The sequence below is a fragment of the Natrix helvetica genome (genome assembly GCF_964273705.1).
Source record: "Natrix helvetica genome assembly, chromosome: 1".
Classification (NCBI taxonomy): domain Eukaryota; kingdom Metazoa; phylum Chordata; class Lepidosauria; order Squamata; family Natricidae; genus Natrix; species Natrix helvetica.
This window is the reverse complement of record NC_138548.1, coordinates 128,004,120-128,018,851: the sequence shown is the minus strand read 5'-3', so window position 1 is coordinate 128,018,851 and position 14,732 is coordinate 128,004,120. Positions and strand designations below refer to the sequence as shown.

The 14,732-nt window shown below is 42.2% G+C and overlaps 2 protein-coding genes across 4 annotated transcripts in view; one reads left to right on the top strand and one right to left on the bottom strand.

Moving 5' to 3' along the window:
• The first annotated feature begins 607 nt into the window (after window positions 1–607).
• Window positions 608–14,447, top strand: LOC309383434 (keratin, type II cytoskeletal 8-like). Of its 3 annotated transcripts, none has more exons than XM_081935984.1 (9): window positions 608–945; window positions 3,401–3,609; window positions 4,591–4,651; window positions 5,998–6,093; window positions 7,684–7,848; window positions 9,328–9,453; window positions 11,180–11,400; window positions 12,342–12,391; window positions 14,097–14,447. In XM_081935984.1, the coding sequence occupies exons 1-9, from the start codon at window positions 658–660 to the stop codon at window positions 14,255–14,257; spliced, it is 1,377 nt and encodes a 458-aa protein (XP_081792110.1). In that variant the 5' UTR covers window positions 608–657; the 3' UTR covers window positions 14,258–14,447. The 3 variants fall into 3 exon arrangements, with proteins under 3 accessions (XP_081792110.1, XP_081792112.1, XP_081792111.1); XM_081935986.1 differs by lacking the exon at window positions 14,097–14,447 and adding an exon at window positions 13,777–13,914; XM_081935985.1 differs by lacking the exon at window positions 14,097–14,447 and adding an exon at window positions 13,763–13,889.
• Window positions 14,130–14,732, bottom strand: part of AAMP (angio associated migratory cell protein) — a 34,469-nt gene continuing 33,866 nt past the window's right edge. The window contains exon 11 of the mRNA XM_081935988.1: window positions 14,130–14,257. Coding sequence (XP_081792114.1) covers window positions 14,239–14,257 — 19 coding nt within the window. The 3' untranslated portion in view covers window positions 14,130–14,238. The remainder of the gene's footprint in view (window positions 14,258–14,732) is intronic.

Below are 14,732 nucleotides of genomic sequence, written 5' to 3'. Positions count from 1 at the left end.
GCGCCTTTGGGGCCCTATTGCCTTGTTATATCTCCGGGGTTTCTAATTTGCATGCCCAGGTAGCGGTCAGCCAATGAGGAAAACGCTGCGATTTTCATTGGTGGAACAACACCCGCAGATCCTCGCAATTTGCATGCACACAGGGAAACTAGCCAATAAAGGGGCGTTCTATTTGCATAAGCCTTTTATTAGCGACAAGAGAAGGAAAAAAAGCATCTTTAAGTCAGCATCTTAACCGAGAGTTTTCAAGCAACTTATTTATAAAATCTCATAAAAGATCTCTTTGGAAAACCAAGTTAGGGAGACTGTCAGGAGAAGCTCAACATTCAGACGCTATGGGGTGGGATATACGGAAAAAGACTCGTCTTGCTTTGGGATAAGTCCGGCTGCTCAGGTATCCCCCCCCCCCGCGGGCGTGACTGGTTGGGGATGCAAATGCGGTATGCAAATGAGGGAGCGGGGATACAATTATAGGCGAAGGTAAATAGGCAGGTGGGGTGAAGATTGGGTGGGCTTTCGTCTCAGCCAATAAGACGCCACGATACGCCGGGGTGGGGTGGGGGTCAAGAGCTTCTTAGGTATTTATTTCGTACGGGGCACCGAAGTTTTGTGTTTCGCTTTAGTGGCCTCTGGAGACTCACAAGCGCGCTTTGCATCATGAGCATCAATTACTATAGCCCGAGGAGTACGAGCTTTAGCAGCCGATCCCTCGGATCTGTTCCGAATCGAGGCTCTTTCTACCGAGCCAATTCGGGCAGCTTTCAGCCGGGACTCTTCCGAGGATCCTTCAGCGCTTTGTCCAATTCTCCCCTCTCTACCTCGACGCCTTTCCTCCACGCCTGGATGCCCGCTTCGGAGATCGATCCCAAGCTGCACCAGATTCGCACGGAAGAGAAGGAACAGATCAAGGGGCTCAACAACCAGTTCGCCTCCTTCATTGACAAGGTGCGGCTTCGCAGGCGGGCTAAAGGCGAGCGTGTGTGGGAGAGGGAAGAGTAACTGCGTCCGTGCTCAGTTGGCGCTTTCGCGATTGGTAATAAAGAGGATACTGAAAGAGAGAGAAAACATGTCTAAAAAGTTTGTAATACAGATCTTCATGGATTCGAAGTTGTTTGTCTCGTTTAGTGTTTCCATTAGCCGAGACACCGTTTTAATACGAGTAGTTTAAAGCTGTACTTCAGATTGCAAAGAAAATAAAGTCCAGGGGGAAAAAGTAGTGGTAATTCTCTTATATTTTGTACCGCAGAAAACTACTTGAATATCTCCTTAAAGTCGTCAAGGATTGCATTAAAGTTTAAGAATTTGGTCTTTTTAAAGCTAATTTTATTGCAAAACAATGGTGGTCCCCCCCCCCCAAAAGAAAAATCTCTAAAGCAAAATCGAATATAATAGAAAGTGACCATAATAATGTAGGGATGCAACCAAAATCAGTAGATGGAATGTTACCCAAAGCCGCTTACAAGAAAGTCCTTATTTAAATATCCTTGTGATTGGGTAGGCTTCATGTGTTGTTATTCCGCCCACCCATCCCCAAAACCCACCCTTTTATCCAATTTTGAATAATTTACCCAGATTTGGTAAGCACTGGCATAAGGATTCCAGCAGCTGTGGAACAGAGTGAAAATAATGCAAAAAGAAGAAAAATGTATAATAAACCTATACCCAGACAGTGACACAATATGGGAAGGTAAAATAATAGTTTTCAGGAATCCTTCTTTCCATTAATAACTCAAGAGAAAAGATGCAAACCAATATACCGTAAAAGTTTTCCAAACTGCACATTGGTAGCGTGACCAAAGAGGTGCAGGAAACAGGGTTAATTCTCCTTTCACTATGGTTCTAGTGTCACATGATTACTCTCAGGCTAGCTTGGGAAAAAAACCTCAATAGATAGATACTCATAAGGTTCCTTTTTCTGCACACAACTTTCAATTTCTTTGCAGATTCCCTGCCTGCCAATAGTATGTATGTTACACAGTATAGCTGTTCTAATTTTAGATGGCACATAGACACAAGTAAATAGTAAAAAAAAAAAGGGGGGGGGAGAGAAATTTGCAGTGTCTCCAACTGTAACACTTTCCCATATATCCACAAGACATGGTTCTGTGCAGCAGCTTCATACTGTCCCATCGTTTTCTGTAGGTCTTTTTGGAAGACTAAGAGGGAGCAGGATCTCAAGAGGAAGGATATCCCAAAGGGCAGGGGATGGCTACTGAGAAAGTGCATGTCTAGGTACAACTAGATTTAAGGGAAGTGACTTGGAACTTCCCACCCTGTAAGACCTAGTGAAACAGGCAGATACCTTCAGGGAGAGGGGGTCCCACAAATAAACTAGCTCTGTGCTTTTAAAGGATCTTGAATTCTACTTAGTAAAATCTGGAAGCCAATGCAATGATCACCAAACTAATGACAAAACATAGAACAACCAGCTTAGAACTGGCAATGAAGGGATCAAAGTGGTGGATAGTTGTCTGCCTTTTGGGATCAACCATCAACAATAAAGGAATGAACAGCCTAGATATCTGTCACTGAGTATCACTTGGTAGATCATGAAGGTCTTGGAAAAGATATTCACATATTTTGATGTCTTTATAGCTATAAAGATCAGAATCATACAAGCCATTGTATTCCCTGTGATTATGGAAGAAAAAGTTGGATTTTGAAGAAGTAAAAGAGTATTGATGCTTTTTAATTCCAGTGTTGGAGAAGACTCCCAAGAATATCGTAGGCAGCCAAGAAAACAAACAAATGGGTCATTGAACAAATCAACCCAGAGTTCTGGTTTGAGGCACAAATGCTGGAGTCCACCTTTTCCAACTTTGGGCCCATTATGCAAAGAGTTATATTATTGTAGAAGAATGTAATGGTGGGAAGGGTGGAAGGACAGAGAAAAGCGGGGGATAACCACCAGCAAGGTAGATAGACACAGTTACTTAAGGGATGGATCATTGGAAGTGCTGAAGGTCAAGGTTAAGAACCTAACTTGGGAATCATGGAAAAAATCTAACTATGTGGTTGTTAGGAGTTGAAACAACTTGATTGTTCATAACCAAGTATAGCTCACACAGCAACAGTGTAACACAGGTGAACAATGGGGTGGCCAAAAATGTTCATAAGGCCACATTCTGGGCCAGTTGGGACTTTATGTTTAGAAAAGAATTTGCTAAGGATATCTTCTGTTAAAGTTTAACTGATGTGGGAAGCAAGCAAAAGTGTAAATAACTGAAAACCAGTGGTTAAAAGTAATTCCATCTGATAGCAAATTCCACAGATTCTTACACAGTGGATGTCTGGGAGTACACATAAATGGCCAAATAAAACTCTTGTATCTTGAGCAGAGAATTTTAAATGCCTTTCCTGATTCTCTTTCTAGTTTGTCTCTCTGTTTTCCCTCTCCAAGGTACGCAAGCTTGAGCAGCAGAACAAAGTGCTGGAGACACAGCTGAAGCTTCTGAAGGGCAAAGACCAATACAAATCCAATGTGGGGCGTATTATGACAGCCCACAGCCAGCCCCTTAAGGAGCAGATAGACCTACTCAATCAAGATAAGATGAAATTGCAAAATGAGCTGGACCAAACACAGACATTTCTGGAGGAATTAAAAAGCCAGTAAGCAAATCATGAGAGAGAATGGGAGATTTCTAATTTAATATTCTGTTTGTATGCATGAGTACATGCGTGTGTCAGGAATTGACTTCAGAATTTTTTTTCAAGGGAGCAGGCCTTTTTTCCCCAATGAACTTATGAGTAGAATGTGGTGGGTGTGCCTTTAGTGTATAAAGTGCTCGGGATGGGTGAAAGTATAATGAAGGGTAGCACACCAATCCATCTGCAGCTCCTTTGGTGTGAGAACTGCTTTTCAAATGCACATAGCCTGATACCACATCTGTCTGTTACTAACAATGTCCTTCCTTCCCAGAAGAGGCCAACCATTATATTATACTGATGAGAAAAAGAGATGCAAGAATTTGAACAATAACTTATTTATAAATAGGTCTTGTATTTGATACACAACAGATACTGGAGTCCTTCAGCCTTTCTACGGAACATTTACTTAGCAGAGGTTTTGAAGCTTGAGAGCTTATCTGTTTCCAGTTCAGCATGCTGGCAGAAAACTGACCTTTGGCTTCCCACATTCCATTAAATCCTAAGGGAAGACATACTCTAATGAGGGGAATCCAGCTAGAGGGCATTTTTAGTAGCAGTGCAAATGTCTCCACTAGATGATGGTTCTGCCCTTGTGAAGTTATTGAGTATTTATTCTTCTGCCTGGAAAAAAAAATCACCCACTCGTTTCCCGCACATTAGATGAAAAATTTGGAAAAGCAATTTATGTTCCATTTTATTTTACCTCAGGTCAGTTTTAATATGCCATATATTGAATTCCCAGCTACAACTATAAATAGCTAGTTTCCTATTTATTTTATAACATTAATATAAAATGGTACAAGTTGGATGCTTTGAAGACAGGTCTTGTAGAGGCCGCTAGAGAAAAGGAAGTTGGTAATTGGTACATGCCAACTCAACAATGACATTAATTTGTTCCCCACTGCACCTCACAACTATTGTCTCTTGTCCTCTAATCTATAGGTATGAAGAGGAAATAAATCACCGTAACCAACTGGAAAATGAATTTGTGGTGACAAAAAAGGTAAAATAAGTAATGGAGCACTAAAAATTAGTGGGACCAGCCCTTCTTACCTTTTATTAATCTGGGATTGTTTTTCTCTCTTCTGCAACTTCCAGCTAATACAACTTTCTTTCCTGAGGAATTCAAACTGTTTTCAGTGTCAGCTTTCCTTCTCCATATTCACCCATTCCCCTTACTTTTTCTTTTCTTTCTGAGCAATATGACAGAGGACTGTTGGTATGATGGAAGGGGGCTTGTTAAATGTTTTTGCTTCCACACTGCACACCGGTCTGTGAAATAGGAAAAGTGCACGCAAGGTGAATATATGGGTTAGGGATAGAGTTAGCCTGACTCGGTTTCCATTCTCATTTAACTTTAACTAGAGAGAACCAAATAAAGTTCACTTCAACTATTCCTTCTTCCTGCACACTAGAGAAAATGCATGGATTTGCTCAAGATTCCAGAATTTTTGAAAAGAGCATTGTTTTGCTATATGCAAGATGGCTCAGGCTTCCAGCCAAGCTTGTCAAACAGAGAATCGTTGCAGTTGTTAAGTTAGGAACACGGTTGTTAAGTGAATCTGGCTTCCTCATTGACTTTGCTTGTCAGAAGGTTGCAAAAGGTGATCACATGACCCCAAGACACTGCAATCAACTTAAATGTGAGTCAATTGCCAAGCATCTGAATTTTGATCATGTGTCCATGGGGGTACTGCAATGGTCATAAGTATGAAAAACAGTCAAAAGTCCATTTTTTCAGTGCTCGTTGTAACTTTGAATGGTCACTAAATGAACTGTTGTAACTAGTTGTATTTGTCTGTTTAAAATATTAGCATGGCTGCTCATCTTTAAAAAAGCCAACTCTAGGCAGCTCGCAATCGCTATAAAAAACACAAACCCAAATAAAAACCCAGCGCCTCAATCATCTCTGGGAGGCCTCACAACCAACTCCAGACATCTTACCTCTACTCCAACACCTGGGTGGTAATGGCCTTCTGAAAGGTTAAAAAGGTGGGGGCTTGCCAAATTTTGCATGAACTGCTGAGGTCCACCATGAAAAACATGGATAAGAGCAGGAAAAGAACTAAATTTGACTGAATGAAATATAACTGTAGTTATAATTAAATTACATACTATCATGTTGATTAATCCCAGTGTGCATTTAATAATTCTCCTCTTTAATCACACATTATATATTATGATTTGGAGGCAGGTTAGAGGCTCACCAAAAGGTTTAGGATAATACATTTGACCTTGTATTAACTCAAAAATTGGAAAACGTTTACCTCGTACAGTACTTAGTGAAATTCAAGGCATATGATAGGTATCCAGAGGCGAATCCAGTTGTGTACTTTTCTCTTCTGGCAGGACCTGGATGATATTTACTTGCAGAAAGTAGATGTTGAATCCAAGCTGGAGAGCATCACAAATGAAATCAAATACCTCAAGCAGCTCTTTGAAGAGGTGAGTACAAGAGACAAAAATGAACAAATGACTGATGTATTCATTATATGTGATGAAAATTATTGGGAGCATTGTTTTTCTCTCATTTTTATTTGTTTGCTAGTAGCTCCTTGCAAGAGCTCTGAGGAAAAAACAGATATTGTAATGGCTGGGATCAAATTTTACCTCATGATTAAGCTTCCCCTACACCAGTGGTGGGCAACCTTTTTTTTCAACTGAGCCAAATCTCGCCAAAACCACGATTGAAATTTATTTTGAGAGCCACATTTTTAAAACCGAAAATACATAGGATGGTACACTGTTTTTAGTTTCAATAAACTCTGGCATTTGAAGCACGCAAGTTTTAAAGCTGTCAAGTTACAAGATCCTTGCACCCCTAACCCTTTAAAAAAAAAAAAACCCCAGGGGTCTTCAAACCTGACAGCTTGAAGACTTGTGTACTTCAACTCCCAGAATTCTGAGAATTGAAGTCCACCAAGGGCATCAATCATATTAGCCCAGGGATCTGCAAAATTGGCTCTTAAGACTGGTGGACTTCAATTCCCAGAATTCTGAGAATTGAAGTCCACCAGTCTTAAAACAGCCAACTTTGCAGACCCCTGTGTTAGCCCAAAGCCTGGTGCTGGGACTTGCTCCCCCATTGGTGGAGCACCAAGAAGCGAGGAGGGAGAAAAAGAGACGGAGGCCAAGGAGCTTCCCCCCCCCCGCCCCCTCCCAGCAAAAATCTAACCGGGGAGCCGGGCAGTAGCAAATTAGCCAATCATGCGAGGAAAGCGAGGTCTGACCGGGTGGGCAGCGAAACTCCAGGGCTCTCTGTTCTAATTCCCCGTGAAAACTGTTGCCTCTGAAGCGTTTGCTCTACTGTTTGAACCTTTAAGCGTCCCTTTCCCTTTTTTCTTTTCAACCCACAATGATTAGGGAGGATCCTGAAGTCGGGCGGGAGGAAAGCGAGGTCTGACCGGGTGGGCAGCGAAACTCCAGGGCTCTCTGTTCTAATTCCCTGTGAAAACTGCTGCCTCTGAAGCGTTTGCTCTACTGTTTGAACCTTTAAGCGTCCCTTTCCCTTTTTTCTTTTCAACCCACAATGATTAGGGAGGATCCTGAAGTCGGGCGGGGACGAGAAGCGAGGAGGCAGAAAAGGCTAAACTGCCTCCTCGCTTCTCGTCCCTGCCCGACTTCAGGATCCTCCCTAATCATTGTGGGTCGAAAAGAAAAAAGGGAAAGGGGCGCTTGTTTTGAAGTGCCCGAGAGGAGGGAGGGGAGCGGGCGCTTCAAAACAAGCGCCCCTTTCCCTTTTTTCTTTTCGATCCACAATGATTAGGGAGGATAATAATCCAGCACACAGAAGAGCCGCATTAAAATGTGTAAAGAGCCGCTTGTGGCTCGCGAGCCGCGGCTTGCCGACCACTGCCCTACACCATGGGTGTCAAACCTGCAGCGTCATGTTGCTGTCACGTGATGTTTCATGACGGTGGGGTGGGCGTGGCCTGGACCATGGGCCCACCAGTTTGACACCCCTGCCCTACCCCCAAAAGGGCTACAATTGCAATATTATATACAATGTATTATGCCTTTCCTGCCCCCATCCAGGAGATCAAGGAATTGCAATCTCGGATACAAAATGCAATGGTCACTGTGGAGATGGACAACAACCGTGAACTGGAGATGAAAAACATAATTGATGAGGTGAAAGAACAACATAAAACCATGATTGCCAAGAGCCGTGATGAGGCTCAACAGTGGTACAAAAACAAGGTAACTGGTTCACTTATATCCCTGCATCCACATCATGATAGTATAATCTGTACACATGCAAACATTGGTAAAGGGCAATCTTATTTTGCTACCTCTTTCATATTAAACTCAGAAATCCAGCTTCCCAATACAAACTGTTACAAGATTAAAGCAAACTAGTTTCCTATTCAAATACACATAATAATCAGATTCTAGAAACAAGGAAAAAAGAATCTGGCACTGTTTTGCAACTCAGTGGAGTCTAGGAAAGTATTTCAGGATTTTCACGACCAGCAGAGGTCTATTAAGCTGTGGTGGCGCAGTGGTTAGAATGCAGTACTGCAGGCTATGTCTGCTGACTGCTGATTGCCAGCAGTTTGGAAGTTCGATTCTCATCAGCTCAAGGTTGACTCAGCCTTCCATCCTTCCCAGGTGGGTAAAATGAAGACCCTGTTTGTTGAGGCAATATGCTGACTCTGCAAACCACTTAGAGAAGGCTGTAAAGCACTGTGAAGCGGTATATAAGTCTAAGTGCTATTGCTATTTCAACTAAGCTACTGTAATCCCCTAGGTAAGGCCTAACATGCTCCCAACATGGGTCCTAGCCTTGCGCTGAAGCCAATAAAGACCACCAGACACAAGGAATAGTATTTTCAGCTGCTTTTATTGGAGCAAAGGGGTCTCAGCAGCTAAAGGAGCCAGGACCCCAAACAATACACAAACACAAATTTTATACAGTTATGATTAAGGAAGTTAACACCCTAAGAATCAGTCATTGATTCCTTGACACATGTTTCTTTTGGTTGTTTTTTTCTACTTTATCCTCCTTCATACATTGTATGTTTATGTTAATAAACTTTCTTATCAAAAGAGGTATGTGGTTTATTATTATAATAAGCTAGAGGTTACCAAAGTTGGCACTATGTACCTTAGTTAGCATCCTTCTGTGTCCTTCTAATTTGTAACTTTCTTGTTGCTAGGCAATAGTGTCCCACCATTCATTAGTAATCTTGTTACACTCATCACAGCTGCAGCTTTCTGCGTTGGCAATTCCTTTAACAAACTTTCCTCATTCCAACCTGAGCCCTTCAACCAATGCCTGAATTTTCAGGATAGTTCTATCATTCTAATAGTCTACTGCATAGTCTACTGCCAGTCAATTCTCATCTAGTTGTAATAACGAAGCATAGGCGTATTTAAACATGGTTGTAGTATCATGACTTGGACCCAATCTTTTGCACGACCAGAAAGGACTTTGGTTGATGCCTGAAACTTCTCTGACTTCTAATGCTATCCAGGCCCTATATTTTATTCCATGCTTGTTCTAGAAGGAATCCAGTATGTGATATGATATCCCGCATATCTGGAAGATCTGAGGATGCAAAATCTGCCTATGTGTTTGCCTACCTGAGACCTGGTATTCTTGCTATGGATGCTGTGTCTTACTCCTCTGAATATACTATCATAATGATTCGTGTTTGTCCCTCTCTTACCTTCCAGATTGATGACATTGTAAGACAAAATCAGAAATATAATGATGAGATGAAAAGCATCAAAGGTCAAATTGCCGAACTGACTCGCTATGCCCAGCATGTCAATGGAGAAATTGAGGCCTTAAAGAATCAAGTAAGCTGCCAGTCTCTAGACAGAATCACACGTCTTAACCAGGGCCGGATTTAGATGAAAAGAGGCCCTAGGCTATTCCACTTATGGGGCCCTTTCACCTCCCATTTTTAAGTTTGTAAATTACATGAGAGATAATAAAATATATCATTACTGTGATATATATATATCAATATATTAAATGAAACATGTTGTAATTGGTACTAACCTTTATAAAAAATGTGGCGCGGATAAATAAAAGGCCCCTCTTGATCTTGAGGCCCTAGGCTGAAGCCTAGTTAGCCTATAGGAAAATCCGGCCCTGGTTTTAACCAGAAATATTCATAACAACACAGCACATACAAGGTTGGTGGGGAAACGCCACAGAGGCTCTAGCTGTAACCCATTTTGTGATCCAGCCTTGGGATCCAGCCAATGGTTCATTTTGTTCTCTTTTGTAACTATCTTCCTATCTGTCTTTAATTTGTCCAGCTGCACGTGTCCTCTCCTTTTTTAAAATAAAACACAATTTCTTAGAACGGGACAGGCTTCTCAAAAGCTCCAGCTGTAAATTTTACTCTTTTCCATTAACACTACTAGATGAATCCAGGAGGCCAGCATTTCATTCCAAAGGTTTTCTAACCCCAAATGTTGTCTGGGCTCATACATTGTGTGAAGCTGTGGTGTGGCTTGTGTAGTTTGGAATAGGCATAGGGATAAACAACCTCTGTGTCTCCAAAGTCTTGGATGCAGCCTATTCAGCCATGGAAACTTGCTGAGCAATTTTGGCCCAAGTCCGAGAAGGTTGTTAGGAAGTTAAAATGGTGAGTGATCCTTGTGTAAATTGTGCTGAGCTCCTATGAGATATAAAACAAACAAATTAATATTCCCCTCTAACAGCGATTACCAATAATGTTTGCTAATGTGACAAAGGCATTAAAACAAATACAGATTGGAAGTAGCTAACAAAAGTAATTTTTTGGAAGGCAAACATGGCCATACTATTCAAAGATCAAGTACAGCCCTCAGCCGGAAAAAAAGTTGCATAGCTTTGGATACCATACCATACCCCATTCCCTGGTGATGGCTAACCTTTTTGTTGTCGCGCGCCAAAAGCATGTGCATGTGTGCCTGTAGTCACAATGCAATGCGTGCATTGCATTATGGGTGCAAGCACCCCATTTTGGGCTAGTAGGCCTCCCTGCAGCCCCCTGGGAGCAAAAACGGGCCACGGGGAGGGTGCCGCATCCCCTGCACTCCCCCCGCCCTGCACATCTGCACGCAACCCTCCCGCTTCCCCCGCATGCACGTGCGTCTCCCGCATGACCCCCCCCCACGCATGCGTGGCAGAGACCCAAAAATCAGCTGGCCGGCGGGAGGCACATGCATGTGTGGTGGAGCTAAGCTGGGGCGATAGCTGGCGTGCCTGCAGAGAGGGCTCATGGCCATACACCATACCATATGCCATACCATACACCATACCTTCTTTTCTTGGCTGACTTTTATCTGCTTCTTCATTGGGAGCTTATTTCCCTTGAAACGTCTTCACGGTCTTCTTGGCTATTCAAAATAGCTTTGCAGAATGGAAGGCAAGCAGATGCAGCTCAAAAGAGGCCAGTTTTTCCCCCACCATACTGAAAGAGAGAGGCTTTGCTTCTGAGCCTTTGCTGCCTCTTCTTAGTTGCTGAGCTCTCCATGTCTTTCCACCCAGACAGTGGAAACTGAAATGTTCCTCTTTCCTCCTGCCCAGCGAGCCAATTTGGAAAACGCTGTGGCATCAGCAGAAGAACAAGGAGAGCAGGCTGTGCAAAGTGCTAAAAGTACCGTCCAGGATCTGGAGGAGGCTCTGAAGCAAGCCAAACATGACATGGCCACCACGATGAGAGAATACCAAGAACTGATGAACCTCAAGCTGGCCTTTGATATAGAAATTGCCACCTACAGAAAGCTGCTGGAAGGAGAAGAAAACCGGTAAGCAAGAGTCAGCTTGGAGTTTTTGTGGATGGATATGAATGGATTCCTCTGCACTTGATCACCTAGGGCAACTTACAGCCTAGGGCCCTCCCAAAAAGTTGGATGTCAGTTTCCAGATAGTGCTGGAGGAGAACATTTTGAAGCAGGTTGATCTAAGAAAAAAAGGAAGGGACAACTTCGGTAGATGGTATACTGCTTTGGATAGGCCCTTTGATGCTGTCATGTGCTGGCTTGCAAATATATTAACATACCGATTATCCCATCCCAAATGAGGATGTAATCAGGACACAAAGGACTTGAATCTTGAATCAAGAACAGGTAGCAGAAATACAGCTGTGATTCTAGACAGTTACTGTCATTTGGAATGGGATAACAAGAGCATTTTAGGAGAGTATAATCTGATAAAAAGGGACGTGGTGGCTCAGTGGCTAAGACACTGAGCTTGTTGATTAGAAGATCAGCAGTTCAAATCCCTAGCACCACATAACGGAGTGAGCTCCCGTTACTTGTCCCAGCTTCTGCCAACCTAGCAGTTCCAAAGCATGTAAAAATGCAAGTAGAAAAATAGGAACCACCTTTGGTGGGAAGGTAACAGCGTTCCGTGTGCCTTTGGTGTTTAGTCATGCCGGCCACATGACCACAGAGACATCTTCAGACAGTGCTGGCTCTTCAGCTTTGAAACAGAGATGAGCACTGTCCCCTAGAGTTGGGAACAACTAGCACATATTGTATATGCGAGTAGAACCTTTACCTTTAATCTGATAAAGTTTTCCAAGGTTTCAGACATATTTTCTAGTCCTACTTGGAGGTTCCCAAACTGGCCATGGAACCTTTTTTACAGTCTGTACCAATAAGGTAAGGCTTTTTCTCCAAAAGAACCCGTGCTGTCTTTTACATGTTTTCCAACTTCACAAACTTGCTCCTTTTATTTCTCCCAGGATGGTGGCTCAGGTTCCACCACAACAGGGCAATGCCATTAACACGTTAGGTAAGCGGCCTTCCTATTCTGATGGGTTGAGGTAAATCAAGCACCTGTCTCTTGCTGATCTTTCTCCTTCTGAGGTTTTTGATATTATGGAAGCTTTATTCTACCTCCCAATTCTCTGTGAACTTTTTGCAGTGTCCTGAGTTTCATCTGGGTATTTCATCTCCTGAAAAAAGGTGAAACAAATTGAGGGCAAAGGCTTACCTAAAATCTAAAATCCTCTTTTGCCACCTTTGCCATTCCATATCCCTGAATTTTAAATTATGTGTTAGGTACAGGTATCACTTGTTGTATGCTGCAGTGATATCTAATTTTCAAATTCAAAAACTGGTGTACAGTGCAGTTGAGCACTAGTAATTGGTGATAAACTGTGGCAGTAGTTAACATTAAACTTTCACAGATCTCAACATATCTGCTTCTTACCCATGTTGGAGGATTATCTGGAGAATATTTTGCCTACATAAACATCGCCATTATCTATTGCGAAGCTGTTCTTTACTTACACATTGTAGAAAAACTTCTATGTTGGACAACATGATTTTGAGAGACATTTATTAATTATAAGTTCATTGAAGAACTCCTGTTATATTTTTAGGATAGCTCTGAAGTCTCCAAAATCTTAGCTGAAAGACCATTGCTATATATTGATGGCATTTAATGGAGGACATATAATGTTATTTGGAACCAGACAACCAATGAGAAATAGTATTTCACAGTCAATGTTTGAAACTAGTCAAAACAAACAGATACAAAGAAATGTAAAGCATATGGATTTTTAATTTTAGCGGTCTGAATTCAAATATTGAAGTTGCAGATTTCATCTAAAGACTGAATGGGACATTAACCCAATATAGACTTATATATGGGACATTAGCCCAATGTAGACTTATACATGTTTGTTCTGCCTCTGAATCTCACTTGATGCATGTCCATGGGATTAGGGATAATAGAACTGCTAGCCTTCTGTTAATAAATGAAATGGGTGAAGTCAAAGCCGGAAGTATAGTTTGTATATACAGTAGTTTGTAGTATGCTTTGCTGCTGCTTCATACTGCATGCAATTACCACTGAAGTGTTCTCCAAAAATTGGCAGAAATATGTAAAACCTATTCTCAAAGTTATTGCCTAAATGTTTCTCTATTGCTAAGATGCTGCAAAAATGTATTATTATTCATGCAAAATAATGCTTTCAATCTAATTCATAACATTGAATAATGTTAACTTCTCTGCATTGTCCGTTTGAGATAATGGACCAGAACTCTAGATTCTTCTGTGAGTCTTGTAGAGTGTGAAGAATCAGTGTTTGGTTAAATGTTTCTCAGTCTGAAATTATTGCCTGCATTTGACTTTCTGGCAAAACCACCTTTCACCAAGAAACCATTCAGGAGGTGTGTGGGAAAACAAGTTTCATCAAGGCCAGCCCAATCAGCATAGTTTAGGATAATAACAGATGAAGCCCAACACATTTGAAGAACAGCAGAATGGAGAAGGAAAATTTAAGGAAACTGTTGCTTATTGCATGTGGTCAGTTGACATTTTGTTTTGTTTTGTTTTGTTACATTGGCCTGCTGGCTTAATTTGCATGAGTTCTCTGGCTTCCTCTTCTGCCAAATTGTTTTGGTGAGCCAATCAAAAACTTCTGCATTGAGACCTTCCTCCTCCTCTGATTCCTCTATCAAATTCTGAAATCCACCCATTGCTTCTGCAGCTGGACTCCTGACTCAAGGGATAGCTCTTCCCTCTCACACTGGGGCTGCAGGGATTTCAGTCTCCAACAGCACCTCATTGAAGAGGCCTTTGATGATCAAGACCATTGAGACCAAGGATGGGAAGGTCATTTCAGAGGCCAGTCATTTTTCAGAGAAGTGACTGGAATAGAAGCAGCAAAAATGTATCTTAAATTCATGAAATGGATTGTTTTTATAGCCTCTAATGATAACCTCCACATTTTCTCCCAGGCAGTGCTGTTTCTTTTTCAAGCTACAAGGGTTCAGTTTGACCTTGCTAAATAAAACGTTGCAGATAATATGTTCTATTTACCAATTTACATTAAACCTGCTGAAAAATGTGTTGTTGGTCTTAGTTTCTTCATGGGTTCTGTCAGCAACAGTGGTGAGTTGCATGTGGTACGCCCCAGTACGGGTGTGTTGGAGCCTGCCCGGAGCACCGGATACCGTTTCGGTACTGTGCTCCAGAGGGCCCACCCGCCCGAGCTCCTTACCTGTGCTTTAAACCTTTGGTGCTTCCGCGCATGTGCATGGGCGTACAGCGGCTGCATGATGCTCCGTCGAGCAGCTGGAGCATCGCGGAGGCTTGGGAAAAGGTCACAGGCAAGTGTGATGCA